Source organism: Leuresthes tenuis, unplaced genomic scaffold, assembly GCF_036924035.1.
Source record: "Leuresthes tenuis unplaced genomic scaffold, fLeuTen1.0.hap1 SCAF_9, whole genome shotgun sequence".
Taxonomy (NCBI): domain Eukaryota; kingdom Metazoa; phylum Chordata; class Actinopteri; order Atheriniformes; family Atherinopsidae; genus Leuresthes; species Leuresthes tenuis.
Window position 1 is genome coordinate 22230768 of NW_027325363.1, and position 13663 is coordinate 22244430.

General features: G+C 41.6%; 2 protein-coding genes across 5 annotated transcripts in view; one reads left to right on the forward strand and one right to left on the reverse strand.

Annotated features, from left to right (window-relative positions):
• Nucleotides 1-103: 103 nt before the first annotated feature.
• On the reverse strand, nt 104-7515 carry glb1l2 (galactosidase beta 1 like 2). 2 transcript variants are annotated; one of them, XM_072392876.1, is made up of 19 exons: nt 7372-7515; nt 6956-7141; nt 6687-6755; nt 6476-6571; nt 5897-6005; nt 5714-5806; nt 5547-5628; nt 5406-5470; nt 4523-4607; nt 4112-4249; nt 3906-3986; nt 3667-3773; nt 3368-3514; nt 3187-3258; nt 1696-1774; nt 1286-1373; nt 918-1032; nt 560-676; nt 104-430 (listed from the first exon to the last, which is right to left on the reverse strand). In XM_072392876.1, exons 2-19 carry the CDS (start codon nt 7117-7119, stop codon nt 320-322), a joined length of 1818 nt encoding a protein of 605 aa, XP_072248977.1. In that variant the 5' UTR covers nt 7120-7141; nt 7372-7515; the 3' UTR covers nt 104-319. The 2 variants fall into 2 exon arrangements, with proteins under 2 accessions (XP_072248977.1, XP_072248978.1); XM_072392877.1 differs by lacking the exon at nt 104-430 and having other exon boundaries at nt 590-676; nt 889-1032.
• Nucleotides 7516-8470: 955 nt separating this feature from the next.
• LOC140314580 (beta-galactosidase-1-like protein 2) overlaps nt 8471-13663 on the forward strand; it is a 363608-nt gene continuing 358415 nt past the window's right edge. For all 3 annotated transcript variants that reach the window (XR_011917150.1, XR_011917151.1, XM_072392873.1), the window contains exons 1-6: nt 8471-8852; nt 9510-9695; nt 9931-9999; nt 10432-10527; nt 11263-11371; nt 13523-13615. Coding sequence is in view for 1 of the 3 variants with exons in the window: in XM_072392873.1 (XP_072248974.1) it covers nt 8749-8852; nt 9510-9695; nt 9931-9999; nt 10432-10527; nt 11263-11371; nt 13523-13615 (657 nt within the window). In the remaining 2 variants the exon portion in view is untranslated. The remainder of the gene's footprint in view (nt 8853-9509; nt 9696-9930; nt 10000-10431; nt 10528-11262; nt 11372-13522; nt 13616-13663) is intronic.

A 13663-nucleotide genomic window follows, 5' to 3' on the forward strand; every position in this document is an offset into this window, starting at 1 on the left:
GAGGGACCTTGAGGGTGTTTCACGCCCTCAAAGGTTCAAAGTTCGTCATATCTAAGCAGAGCAAAGTTCATACTGAAAGGATACAAAAAGTCAAATCCGAAGGTTGAATTGTGTTGCAAGAGTTTATGGTTGACAGGCACAAGAAAATCGAATCAGCAACAAAAACGTTTTGCCACACATGCATGAAAAGACTGATTTGGATAATATTAAAGTTATTAAATGGACTTTTTTAAGATAATTTACAGTTAATCTCAGTACCAACAAACCATCCCTTCATGTGTGTAGCTGCATTGTGTGACAGTGTGTTTCTGCACTGTGTTCACAACAGTGTACAAAAGGGAAGTTTGTAAACATCAATAGTCTTTCCATGATCAGGATTTTCAGCAAACAGTATTTTGTCATCCAATCTTTGTTCCTCAAAAACAACGATCTGAAAGAGAACAGGAAAAAAAGAAACCACGTTTTAAATTTTAAAAAATTTACTGAAAAGATGCACAAGGGACTTATCCCCTGTCTACTATCATTCAGATGAATCACACCTGCAGTTTACAGATTATACCTGATTCTCTCCACTTCTGAGCCAAGGTCCTGGGAGATAGAGGAAATGCTGGGGACCGATGAAACAGTAACGACCAAGGTTCTGCCCGTTGACAAATACAACTCCTTTAGCCCATCCCTGAGGACAAATACACTGTTATGAATGAACAAAGAACAAATGGAAGATGTAAAAAGTTTTCCAAATCCAAATGGGATGCTTTTTTTGAAAAAAAAAAAATACTTTCATGTTCCACAATTATTACACTAGTTTATTACACAAGGATGTACAATGTGATACAAAATTTTTTTTAAAAAACAGTAGATTTTCTAGCCCTATTAGATGCAGTTTACCACACAAATCAATAAGCTGCTGTATTCACAGGGAGTCTGATGAAGGTGTCTTTCGGTGGGCCATCCACACAGAGTCTGGCCTGGACAAATGATGGGACAGACAGCGACTTGAAGTCTGTTTTCCACGGACCTGAATTCGTTAATCTAGAACAAGATCAACATTTATTTCAATTAACACTGTAATCGCACTTTCAACATCATTGTGTAGCCACTGGACGAGCAAGTAAAGGTACGAATCCGGATGTCACCCATCTACTCGCAAAACACAAGGTGTATGTCAGTACTGTTAGCTATTTTGAAGTAATAGCTCTCATTATTTCACATGAGGAAAAGTCCGTTGATGCTACAAATGGATGTGCTTAGATAAGATGAAAAATGTTCAATTCAAATATCAGACCTTTTGATAAAGCTTGGCTTCAGATCTAAACAGAAGATGCTGAATCCTCTCAGGGGTGCGTGATTCAATACGATGTCTCCCACAATACCTGCGATACGCACCATGAGGCAACAGCATGCAATGCGGCATAAAAAGAAGAGCAAAGTTGTTTACAGACCAAAAGCCAGCTCTTTGGATGTTCAGGGCCACAAAAGTCAGAGAGTTTATCCATTATTATCAATTTGAAACAGCCGTTAGAATAGTCGCTTTATAGCTTCAACAGAGTTGTTATGACAGGGTCTTCTCCCATGCACTGCAAAGGTATAAAAAAAAAAACTACACAAGAAATACACAGTGGATATTCATGGTCAAGAGTGAAGGAAATTATGTAAAATAAATGCCCGAGCACATATTGTACAATGCATGAATACCTTTGCGTTGTTCATCGAGAGCTTTCCCATAATTCACTCTTCCACAGTTCTCCACAAGTAAGGCCAATGTCCTCTCTCCCTTTGATACACAAAGAGTGTTACTTGCAGACTCATTACTCAAAAGCTCAAGTGAGAGCTGCTTAAAAGGGGGCTTGAATGCCCCCACACAGAATGGAAAAGTAAGGAGGAGCACTGAATTTGATTTTAGAAAATGAAAAAAAAAGAGAAGAAATAAAACAGTGAGGGTTTCTATACTATGGCCTCTATGATACTGTCATGAGTCTAAAAATTTAGTTTAAAAGTGTTCCTCGGGGTGTTTTCACGCAGCAGTCGGCACAGCCAATGCTTGAAAATGGAAGCAGGAAGTACTGAATGAGCAACATGTCTGACTCCGTCTGGCAGCTCCATTTCAGTCATGCTCAGCTTTAGACTTTTGCAAAAAACACCTTCCCCCTGAGAAAGTGTGCTGCCTTTAGGTATTTCTATGAATGAACTTAACAATAGTTTGTATCAGTAAGTCCGTAACACGTAGCGCCTTCAATCACTCATGCATTCGTGACCCCGAACGAGGGGAACTTTTGTTTTGACCTTGACAAAGACAGCTGCGCTTTCAGCGGCTCGGTCCTCACCCGTGTTGGTGAGATTCAAAGTTATATTTTATCTGAAGTAGTGCTGCCACACCAAATTTGGTCACTCAGCCGCTGATGTCGTCTTAGTTTCTTTCAGGCGTATGTTAAGCCGCTGTTGTTGGACGTTTGGAAGTTACCTAGTGCGAGAGTGATCATAACTGTGTGACTGAAGCCTCTGCTGGCTGATATGATTTAATCGGCAAAAAATGATCAAAAACGTAGGCCGTGCACTAAAAACACATTTACTAAAAACAAATTTATTTGTTGGACTCTGAGCTTAGTTCAGAGTTTCACTTGTTGGAGTGTGAACATGAACATGCGTAGCTGTAACCTCTGTGAACTAAACTTTCACCCAGTTCTTGTGAAAAGTAAACTTGCACAACACAGACAATAGGTTTTCCACTTCTGACCTACATCCTGTTGATAACATGGCAACACTTCACTTAAAGCACTTCTGTCACTTTGTAGTTGAGTTTAGGCTCAAATGTTATTTTGTTACGTTCGAAAAAGTTTTAAAAAATGGGTAAAATCCATCTTTTCTACAATGCAACTGTTGCCCACACGGATGTCATCCTATTGGCTGTCTTTGTTACTTTAAATTCTTACTTTAAATTGATTTTAGTCATTAACTTCACCTCATGGGGCATATTTGTTCACAGAATCCCCACTGAGTCTCTCTTTTTTTTCACACTTGTGTCATGTCACTAACATGAGGACTACTAACCTTATCAGTTGCACGGTGGCATGCTAGCTTTTTTCTTATGCATTACGTAATGGTACAATATTTTGTTGCCTCTGCCCCAAATGATTGAACGATATGCAAATCATGAGGATGACATGCGCAGATCAAACTTGTCGGTACCTTGGCATCAGGGAGGGCGACTTCGTGATTCTTGTAATCCAAACAACCAACACACTGTCTGTCCACAAAAACCTGGAGCACATCGACAGTCAGAATCACAGTATTATATGTGTGTCTATGGAGTATTGTAAACAGAGAACAAAAATGTTCTTTTTTTATAGATCCCTCTGTATGTCCTCACCAGCGCTCTGTCTCTGATGTTGTTCCTGGAGTTCAGGACTCCCCCACTGGTGATGGAGGTTTCATACAGCGTATAACCGTACGACTGCCCGTTGTTGCTGTTGACTGGGAGATTTTCCATGTTCACCGGCCTTTCTGATCTGTAGGGCTGCATGATAGAAACACATCCTGATAACACAGACGTCACACCCTACTCGACCTGAGCTCTCCCTCCACACCAGACCCTATATTCCTCTTCTAGGTTTGGATGTAGCCTTTTCAGCTGTCTCGCCAGACAAGTGCTTGCCACCTGTAACGTACCTTGTCTGCAAAGTGCAAGCTGTCCCACAGGGATAGGTGCTGCTGCACAAAAACAGGCTCATAAGCTCTCCTCTCCTGAGGAGCTGGCACTTCAGGAAGAGGCTCAGCTGGAACACAAGTTGGCAAAAAACATTTCATTAAGGCTAATTATGCCTCAATTAGTTATTCGGGATAATGACAACAACAAAATGATTGTTAAGTGTGCATCTGCAAAGCACACAGATGCTGAAGAGCCTCACAGTGGTATTGGCGGAATAAATTCCTCAAGAGTTGATATTTTGTGGTGCAGTCTCCGGCTTCAGATAGTGGAGCATCGTAATCTGCCGAGAAACCATTTACAAAGCCAGCGTTAAAAAAAAAAAAGAAGGGATTTGTGGCCCAAAAACACATTTATCATCTTTCCTCAACCCTCAATCTCTGAGCTTTAAGATTATTCCCATCATACCATAACTTGTGACCTGAGGTTTGTAGGTTCCAAAGTCCATTGCTCCATTCATGAAGCCAAAGTTGGTTCCACCGTGAAACATGTACAGGTTAATGGAAACGCCTCTCTCCAAGATCTCAGACACCACAGCCAGCATGTCTGTCAGGGGGCAGCACAAGAGTCGAAAATTTTCATGAGTCATGGCATATCACAAGAAGGGCTATTGAGCTCTGCAGCAGCGCTCCTCTTGTGTCGTTTGAAGTCTGTGTTCCGTTTGGCCGAACAGCTCAAATTCACCGGAAATTCAGTGCGAAATTCTCCACCGTGAGTTTGGTGATACCTCGAGCAGAATGGTGAGTGATGCTGGAAATCCACGAGAGGTCAGAAATAAACGCTGACTGGAGAGAGAGTGGTCAAGAAGTGTTTCAGTACCTTCTGCGTGGAAGACATGATGATGCTCTCCCCAGACATCAAACCACCCAGACCAATACTCCATCACCATTAGAGGTTTCTGAGGCTACATGGAACAGAACACACATGGACGAAGCAGGCAATCAATTCTTTGCACCACTGGCTCAGCAGAACACTCCAGTTACTCTTTAAGAAAAACATAAAACGCTGTTTTAGTGTTTATTTTTTTCTTTCTTTGAGTTTAAGTATAGATGGGCAGTTTTTGTCCCTCTGCTTGTTTTGGTCCTGAGGTTGTGTGCTGATGATTTTGAGCTTGATTAGAGCATGCCAGGGCGAGGCAGACTGAGCAACGAATGTGGCGGCAGTGACTGACACCGGTTGAAGTGGGGAGTGGGCAACATTTTTAGAATAGAAGGGTAAAAACGTCCAATTCTGTTGAAAAACAGGCACAGGGTGCTATGTGCCTCAGTCGTACAGTCTTTCTAAATGTCAAGTCTTTGAAACATTTGGTCAAAAAATGCTGTACTATCAAACACGAGTAACAATATAACAATAGTCCAAAATGTTTACTCCGCAGGAGTAAAATGACACTATATATACTTTGTTTTCATTCGAGGATGTCAAAAACTGGATTGAGACAGTCTGCTATACTGAATTCATGCAAGTTAAGGAGCACTAGGAGGAGCTTCTTCTGATTGTTATTTCTTCTATTTTCTTTTAAAGATTGTCTTACTCACAGTCTTCATAGAGGTTAAACAAACTTAACTCAGTACTTGTAGATCCTAAGACACGGTATTGGTGATTACCGTGTCCTGGTAACATAGTCATACTTACAGGTAAGTAACAACGGGTGCTAACATCTGACTGCTACCATGGCCAAAGACCACACGTCACCAGCACTTACCTGCATGTCAGCCAAGTGCTGTATAGCTCCAAACGACAGTCTCTGAAGGTTTATTGTTTTAAGAACTGAAATGAGCAAGAAAGCGCAATCAAAAGTAAATAGAGGAATGCCATTTTTTGTCACTTGTTATGTCTTTATTACCTCCGTCCATCCCTTCATATCTTAAGCCCTCCCAGTTGTCTGAAGTCAGCAGGAGCTCACTGACCCCTCTGGTCTGGAGACACTACAAGAGTTACAAGACAACACTGAACCAATCCGATTGAAAAACAATTTCATTCTAGTGACAAAGAAAGCCATTATGAACTCACATTCTTTATAAATGGCATGTATTCCTCATCTTTAGCATATGATCCATACTCGTTCTCAACTTGGACCGCAATGATCGGGCCTCCCTCTTCAAACTAAGAAGCACATGGTGTCTCAGTGAGATGTTGAACTACTCTTTCGAAGTGAAATGTAATGGATGAAAAAATACAGGGACCTGAATTTACCATCAGAGGTTTGACAACTGCGACAAGCTTGTCAAAGTACAAGTTGACGGCATTCACAAATCCAGGATAAGTTGTCCTTAACTGCATGTCTTTGTCTTGCAACAACCAGCTGAAAACAAAAAAACACGAGAATATCTTTGGTGCTAATCAAATTTAACCAACTTCATTCGTCATCGAGGGTGGCCATTCCTAAGACAAGTGGTGTGAAAGTCGTCACAGTTCGTGTGAATTGAAAGTGTCTGTTTTCTATTCCCTTTCATCAGTTTTTCATTCACTTCCTGTTTCATTTTTAAACAGATTTTGTCCTCCCGTTCTGTTACTTTTGCCTCCTGTGTTTGGCCTGCATCTGTTTTGTGTTTAGTGAACTGTTCTGCCATCCACACCTGGTTGTGATCAGCCATTGCTCACTCTGTATATTTACACCCATGTTTCTGTTGTACTCCACCGGACTGTCCGCTGTCCACTGTTGTGGCTTCCTTGTGAGTGTTCCCTTCGCTCTTGGTTTTTGCCTTTTTTGTTACACCCAAACACAAAATGCAAAAAAAAAATGTTCTAAAAGTAATAGGTGGATGATGTTACCTTGGCAACCCGCCTAAATCCCATTCTGCGCAGATGTAAGGCCCAGGGCGCAAGATAACCCAGAGACCTATCTCTGCTGCTAGACTGATATAGGCCCTGCAAGAGACACAGACATGTTCTGTTCTCTTTAAAAGTAACAATTCCTCAGGAATTTGCTCTTCTAATACAAAGTATTCCAACAGAAATGGTGTCAAGGATATTGGAACCTTACCTGAGGTCTAGCTGATCTTGAAAGTTGAATGCTCCTCTCTCAGGCTCATGCAGGTTCCATGGCACATATCTAAGAAAAGCAATGTTTCTACTTATCTTATGCTACAATATGGCCCAGTGTCACAAGAGATCCTTGTATGCTGTTCATTTGTATTTCATTTTAAGGAGAACTGTTTCCTAAGGCATAGTATGTAAGCATTTAAATGTAGTTTCTTCACTTGTACAAGAGCCTTTGATTTGAAGCATAAACAAAATGAAGTCAAAGCCTACGTTGTGAGAGTGTTGAGACCACAGGCCTTCATTTTCAGCAACCGGTCCTTCCAGTAGGGTCTGGGAACACGGAAGTAGTGGACAGAGCCTCCCAGAATGTGGAAGGGCTCTCCCTCAAGAGTGAACTGAGATGAGTCGGCCTTCAAACCCCCCGAGCGGTTCATTGTCCTCACTTTGAGATGAAACCTGGAGGCGCAAGAACAGTTGCATAGCATGATACCAAAATAAATAAGTCAATAAAGATACAGCGTGTGTTACGATGAGACGATCAAATTCAGAACTGTATGAAATGATGTTAGCTGTTTCTAAGTGACACAACAGCAACAAATTAAGCATCTGAAATGTGCAGTAATAGTAATATAGATGCGAGACAAGACAAAGACCTTTAAGAAAGTACACCAAAAGCAGAACCTTACCAAGCCTCAACTAGAATGTCCAAAATGTTGGAGAAAATCCAGGTTACCTCAAAAACACTGTCACTCCTGTGCCTTGATGCTGAGCAGGCCAGAGAGCGATTGGGGGTCGGCTGGTGCTAGGAGGCCTCAAACACCGTGGATAAGGGAAACTATTGTTGTTTCAGAACAACAGTGCGATAGTACTCTCTCTCACACAGTCAGAAAACGAAGGCATCATACAGTGCGCTGTTATGTTGCCCCACGATAAAGTTTTCAGAAAAAAATGTTCTGGTGTCCTCTGGTGGCTTTAAATGTAACCATACCACAGAGAAAAAACGTGATGTGGTGAGAAGTTACTGTCCGCAGTCATAAACGTGCACTTAAAAACCATATTTTCTCTTTACACATGCATGTTCAGACATGTCGTCAATCATGGAAGTTATAGTCTCTGTATACAGTTTTATATGCAGGGTCTGCAGGGGTCATGTGATGATGAAGGAAAGAAAGAAAACAACAAAGTTCTGACACACATCTGTTTTCAGCCTCTGGCCTTTTCCTCTTCTCTTTGATTGAATGTAAGACATTGATTTATTTGTGTATTTGCAAAAAAAAAGTTTAGATAAATCATGAACAAGACATTTAAAATATGACGAAACATTGTTTTTTTTTTTTAAATATGACCAAAGCCAAAAAGTCTGAAACCCAGAGGCTCAATATATAGGTTAAATCACAGTAGTTTTTACATTAGGAGCTAAAAGAGAAGGTGTGTCTAAACGATTGACTCGGATTTTTAGAAACATCCCAACGTTTTGACAACTGTTTCTTTGTTGTCATCTGACTGAGTGAAAATGGGTGCCTAGGGTTGGGGTTTAAAAAGATACGTTGAATGCACGTTTTAGCTCCTATTTTTTTTATTAAACAACTTTTGAATATTAACGTTGGTGAAACCAATTTGCAATGATGCTGGTGGGGGATAGGCTATTCAAAATAAAAAATTAAAGTAATAACTTAAAATATTTGTTCGTTTGTTTGTTTCTCTTCCGCAGTGCAGCTTTGCGACGGTCCCTTACACGGACCGTAACTGTCGGGTGCTACGGTTCGGGCGGCATACCTTTAAAAACAGTGGCTACTTTAGCATCAGAATTGAATGGGAACTATTTTTTTCTGCGACTGTAGTATTTTGGTTTAATTGTTTACCGAATCCTGGCGTAATGCTGTAGCTTAAATTCACTGGCGTTATCATGTTTGTCAAACGCACCAGTAACGTGTTTAACATAAGTTTAAGTGACCGAGTCGTCTGGTCGGCCGAACAGACCGAACAGAGGTTTTCCGAAGAGGACAAATTACTTTGCTGAAACTAAAGAAACGCAGTCACTGAAGTCGTGTTGTAAACTGCCAATGGAAAAGTCGTCAGTGTTTGGCGTCCGTCTGTCCTTAAAACAACGATACTTTTTGCTGCTTTGCGTCACTGGCGCATTAATAATTGCTTATCAGTTCACAAGGTAAGACAAAAGCAGACAGCAGAAGCAGTCATTCACCATTAAAGCCGCGCATGGGGATGAATTTCAGGATTAACCCCGCCCACTTACATTGAAGTGTTTACTCTTAGTGGACCTTCGAGACTCCTACTTCCCTGCTCACATGTATTTTCTTGGCTACTTCTCAGTGTCACTAAACTACCCATCAACTTTAACCTGGCTCACTTGCTGGTAGACATTGACACGGTTGTATTATGTGGCTGTCACTGCCACTGAGGTGAGTTTCAGTTTACCAAGTCTCACCTGATGATCCCAACAGATCCCAACAGTATCATTCTGTTGTTATGGAGACTTGTAAGGGAGAGCTGTGTAACATTTTAAACTGACCAGTTCTTTCATATGTATTTTACCCCAAAGACCCAGCATTAACCCAAGGGTGGGGTTTTCCTTTAATGATTAATACAACGGGAAAGATAACAGACACAATATAGCACATAAGATAAGAGCCACCTTTTTTTTCACAGTGATTCTGAGGAAACCTTCTGAACAGATAGTAGTCTTTAATAATCAGAGCTCAGCAAAATGGAGTATGTCTCAAATCCCTTCTAAAGCTTTGAAACCAGTTGTACTTGTTTGACAGTGAGTACCTAAAGCTTTTTTAACTGTGTTTTGCTCCCACAGGAACCGTCCTGAAGAAAGAAGAATGAGCCGTGTGGAGGGTCTGAGAGCTGACTCGTCTCACTTCACTTTGGAGAGAAAACCTTTTCGCATCCTGGGAGGCTCTGTCCATTACTTCCGAATCCCCAGAGCATACTGGGAGGACCGACTGCTGAAGATGAAGGCCTGTGGCCTCAACACTCTCACAACGTATGCTCCCAATGTAACAGGCTGCTGGGTGAATGAACATCCGAGCACAGGGGTGTGAAGTGTCAGATAGCTGGCGGGGAAAAGAAAGGGGGGCAATTCAAATATCATTCAAATATATTATGAATCTCATTCATGAGAAGGTTGAAGGATAAATCAAATGGATGAGCTATTGACAGTGACTGCAGTTGAAGATCTGAAGGCAAACAAAATAATCTGTCACATTTTCCCTTTTCAGCTATGTACCGTGGAACCTGCATGAGCCAGAGCAAGGGGTGTTTGACTTTGAAGATCAGCTGGATTTAGAGTAAGAATCATTGAGGTTTCACTCAGAGACCGTCCTCCAGGGGGCACTGTTGTATTGCAAAAGAGCTTCGATGTCCTCCTTTGATGGTAACGCTGCTGCGAAGGTGTTTTCTATTTGAGGAAACGTTTTGCGCGGTCGTTCCCGTTCAGAGCAGTGATTGTGACTTCCGTGATTATGATGTGCTGCTTGCTGTCAAAAGTAATATTACAAGCAGGCGCTGTCCCACAATGCAAAGAAAAAATATATTTTTTAAAAATCGAGTGAAAGAATGAATTATTTTTGATTTGCAGCTGAACCTTGGATTTACCTGCAGTTAAGAGCAATTATCTTTCCCCATGTTGTATTTGCTGTCATAGACACTTTAAATGACTACTCCTGAAAAATAGGCTTCACCAAATGCAGCCTTTACACTGATATTGCATCCTCTCCTAGAGCCTACCTTCGTCTTGCAGCCAGCTTGGACCTCTGGGTGATTCTGCGTCCAGGGCCATACATCTGCGCTGAATGGGATTTAGGTGGACTACCCAGGTAAAAAAAAACCCATAATAAACAAAAAACACAGAGTTGTAATTAGAAATGACCTCCTATTTAGAAGAAATTTGCATTTGCCTTATAATCACAGTAACAATTTCATGCATTGTAATAAAGCAGCCAGCGGGGTCCTAAAGTAATCCTTGTTATTGAAATGGAAATAGATTGTTTAGTCAGGCAATCTGTTAGCTGTGTCTTTGCTGCAAGCTAAATCCAATAAAATTATTTGTTCTAAGAGCCATGTGAATAAAGAGGAAGTTTTAGCAGCTATGTTCCCAATGATGAGGAATTTATTTTGATGGCCCACCTGACAGGATGTTATTCCCAATGCCACACACACAAATCAAGACACGTCAGGATTAGAGGTCAACGATGTGTTACCCCCCCAAAAAAGTCACAGATGACATTTAGTGTGGGCTGTAATTGAATCTGACAGGCCTGTATCCCTTTTAGGAATGAATCCATTTACCTCTGTAATGAAAACAAATTAAGACAGATAATCAAGTAGTTATCTGCAGTGAAATGAAAAAAAGGACTGGATGGAGGTATATTTGGAGGGGCCTCTCCCTTGGGGAATGTGAGGTTGAGGTGGCGTTTGCTTAATGATCGTCAAAATGGAGTAGTTGAAGAACCACGCAGTGGAAGCACTGCTTCCTCTCAGGTTTGAAGCCGAGGTTGGTGTGGCGGAGAGAGTTTCCAGCCGTGTTCTTATTAACTCTGTTTGCTTTTCAGTTGGCTTCTACGAGACCGGAACATGAAGCTGAGAACGACCTACCCGGGATTCACGAAAGCAGTCAACTCCTTCTTTGATCAGGTCATTAAGAAAGCTGCTCCACATCAGGTACTATTCGCATTAGTTTGATTTTAGAATTTAAAAGGGGAAATGATGGTGCCTCATATTTCTCATTATTTTGGCTCTCTGTGATGGAAGAGGACTTGGGGAATCTGTCAGATGTGCAGCCAGAAGACTATAACTGCTAACCTCAAATGGCAGCATTGATTCTGTGGGGCAGAATAGCCACATTATCATATGATATCCATGTGTCCACACCGGTTTATTTACAGGCCAATTCTGACTTCCTGAAAGCTCCATGGTGACATACAGTGGTGAAACGTTACGAGGACGATAGTCCTCATCCCTGTTTGATGGTTGGTCGTATTTATTTGAACTGTTGACGTAGTAAATGGTGGCGCAAAGACAACCGGGACCAGGCTGAAAGATCATGTTCCTCAGAAACCTGCTGTCCTTCCTGTGGTCGCTGCTTTCCTGCCGAATGAAGGGGAAACCTTTGACACAGAAGGTGTGACGTAATACAAGTTACCTAAGACTTTCTCTGGACAAGATTGTAAAAATGTTGTCAATATTTCTCATCGCCTGTCGTTCTAAGTTACATCATTTTTATGGCCACGCTCTGATCAACCATCCATTAAGCTTTGAGCTTGGCTTTTACTCTTTCTGTGATTGCTCATATTTGCTTTTCCACCGGTACTGCAGAACATTTAGTCCTTTTCTATCTCAGCCACGGGCCGTACTTCTCCCAATGAATCTGTTAATCCCTCTTGACCTCCTTGGTGCCACTTGCTTGCCCTATAATGAATTGCTCCTGGCTGATAAACTTTATCAGTCCTTGCCTGTCCTTTATCCTCCACAGCACCAGTCTCTCTTTTTTTCCCCTAGTTTGCCAGCGAACTAAAGAAACCGCCGGCACTCAGCTGCTGTGTTATGTGACGATGACTGTAACAAGCTTTTGCCAAACAGTTACGCAGCTGAATCCTGACAAACAATGTGGTAATTAGTGACAGTGTAGTCAATAACGTTATTTCTTTGAATGACATAACCGTGTGTTACATTATCGTCATACTTTAGTCTGACTAAAGCATTCAGACTTCTCTGTTATTGTAATTTTGAAAAGGAAAGAAAAGGTCGGTGATGGGAAGTAAAGCGAGATGATGATTTCCAACTTGCGCCACCAATGAAGAGAAACTCGGCCACTGTTGTCCACCTTGTATGCCTAAATTCAAATGGAAAACAAAACCAAAGGTGGTTATATGATATCTTGTCGTCTTGCAGTTTAAAAATGAGTGCACTGCATGTAGGGGCATTCTTTTGTTCTGTCGGGCCGTGCTGGAAGCCACGGCTGTCTGTGGCCATGAAACAGACTGAGCCGTCGTTACCAAATTTGCCCGACTTCTGCTATTTCATGCTTTGACAAAGTCAAATTGTGTGTTTGGAGAAAAGTCCATTACTCAGCAAGATGACATTGGATCCATCTTTTTGCTTGTCGGGCATCACACTATTAGACAGATGACAAAACAATTTTCCTTATAGAGTGCTGACCTCAATAACTCCAGTGTAGCAGACGCGCATAAGAAGATTTCGCGGAGAAAAATGACTAGTATTAAGGCCAGAAGACTACTACGTGTTCTTGCAAACTAAAATGCGTCCGAGTGGCTCCTGAATGGAGTGCACAGGAAGCAGGATGTAATCCAAAAAGTATGCTGTGGAAATTGCAGTGTTTGAGGCTCACAAATGAGGCTCCCTACTCATCTGTAACGGTGATGTTTTTGTGTTGATATCCATCATGCCTGGAGTTTGATTTTTCCACAACACTGACAGGCGAATGGGAAACAACATAGAAATCCAGCAAAGAAAGCCTATGATGCAGGCACAGCGTGTATCATTTTCCATATTTAGTACCAGGGAGCTGCTTAGGTGAGCTCCATTGGAAGTCTGTATGAAATCTTGTGGACATTTGCACCTACAGCCCCTATATACATTTTCAGGGCTGTGGTACATGTGTGAAAATGGTTAACGTGTCGCTTGCAGTGGCTGCCATTTGTGTCTTCAGAGCCTTATTTGATTTGTATTCGGCTCAGTGTATTGGTAAACCAGTTATTTTTAAAGCTTATTGTTCTGAGAGTAGGAAAGGTCACGAATGGTTGCCAAGCCTCCTAATCCGTGTCCTCTTTCTATTGGCCAACTAATGTGCAGTATTCCCACGGCGGCCCTATCATAGCAGTTCAAGTGGAGAATGAATATGGCTCCTATGCTAAGGATGAGGAGTACATGCCTTTCATCAAGGAGGTAAAACAGCACATTTATTCAGAGCAGTTCAAATGAATTCAAACTTTA

What these genes read in the sequence shown, in the direction of transcription:
- glb1l2 (XM_072392876.1), bottom strand. Translation starts at nt 7,119, where the DNA reads ATGAACCGCTCGGGGGGTTTGAAGGCCGACTCATCTCAGTTCACTCTT. An exon ending in ACATCAGAGACAGAGCGCTG is followed by an intron (nt 3,259 to 3,367) that starts GTGAGGACATAC and finishes GATGTGCTCCAG; the next exon opens with GTTTTTGTGGACAGACAGTG. An exon ending in TCTCGATGAACAACGCAAAG is followed by an intron (nt 1,374 to 1,695) that starts GTATTCATGCAT and finishes TGCGTATCGCAG; the next exon opens with GTATTGTGGGAGACATCGTA.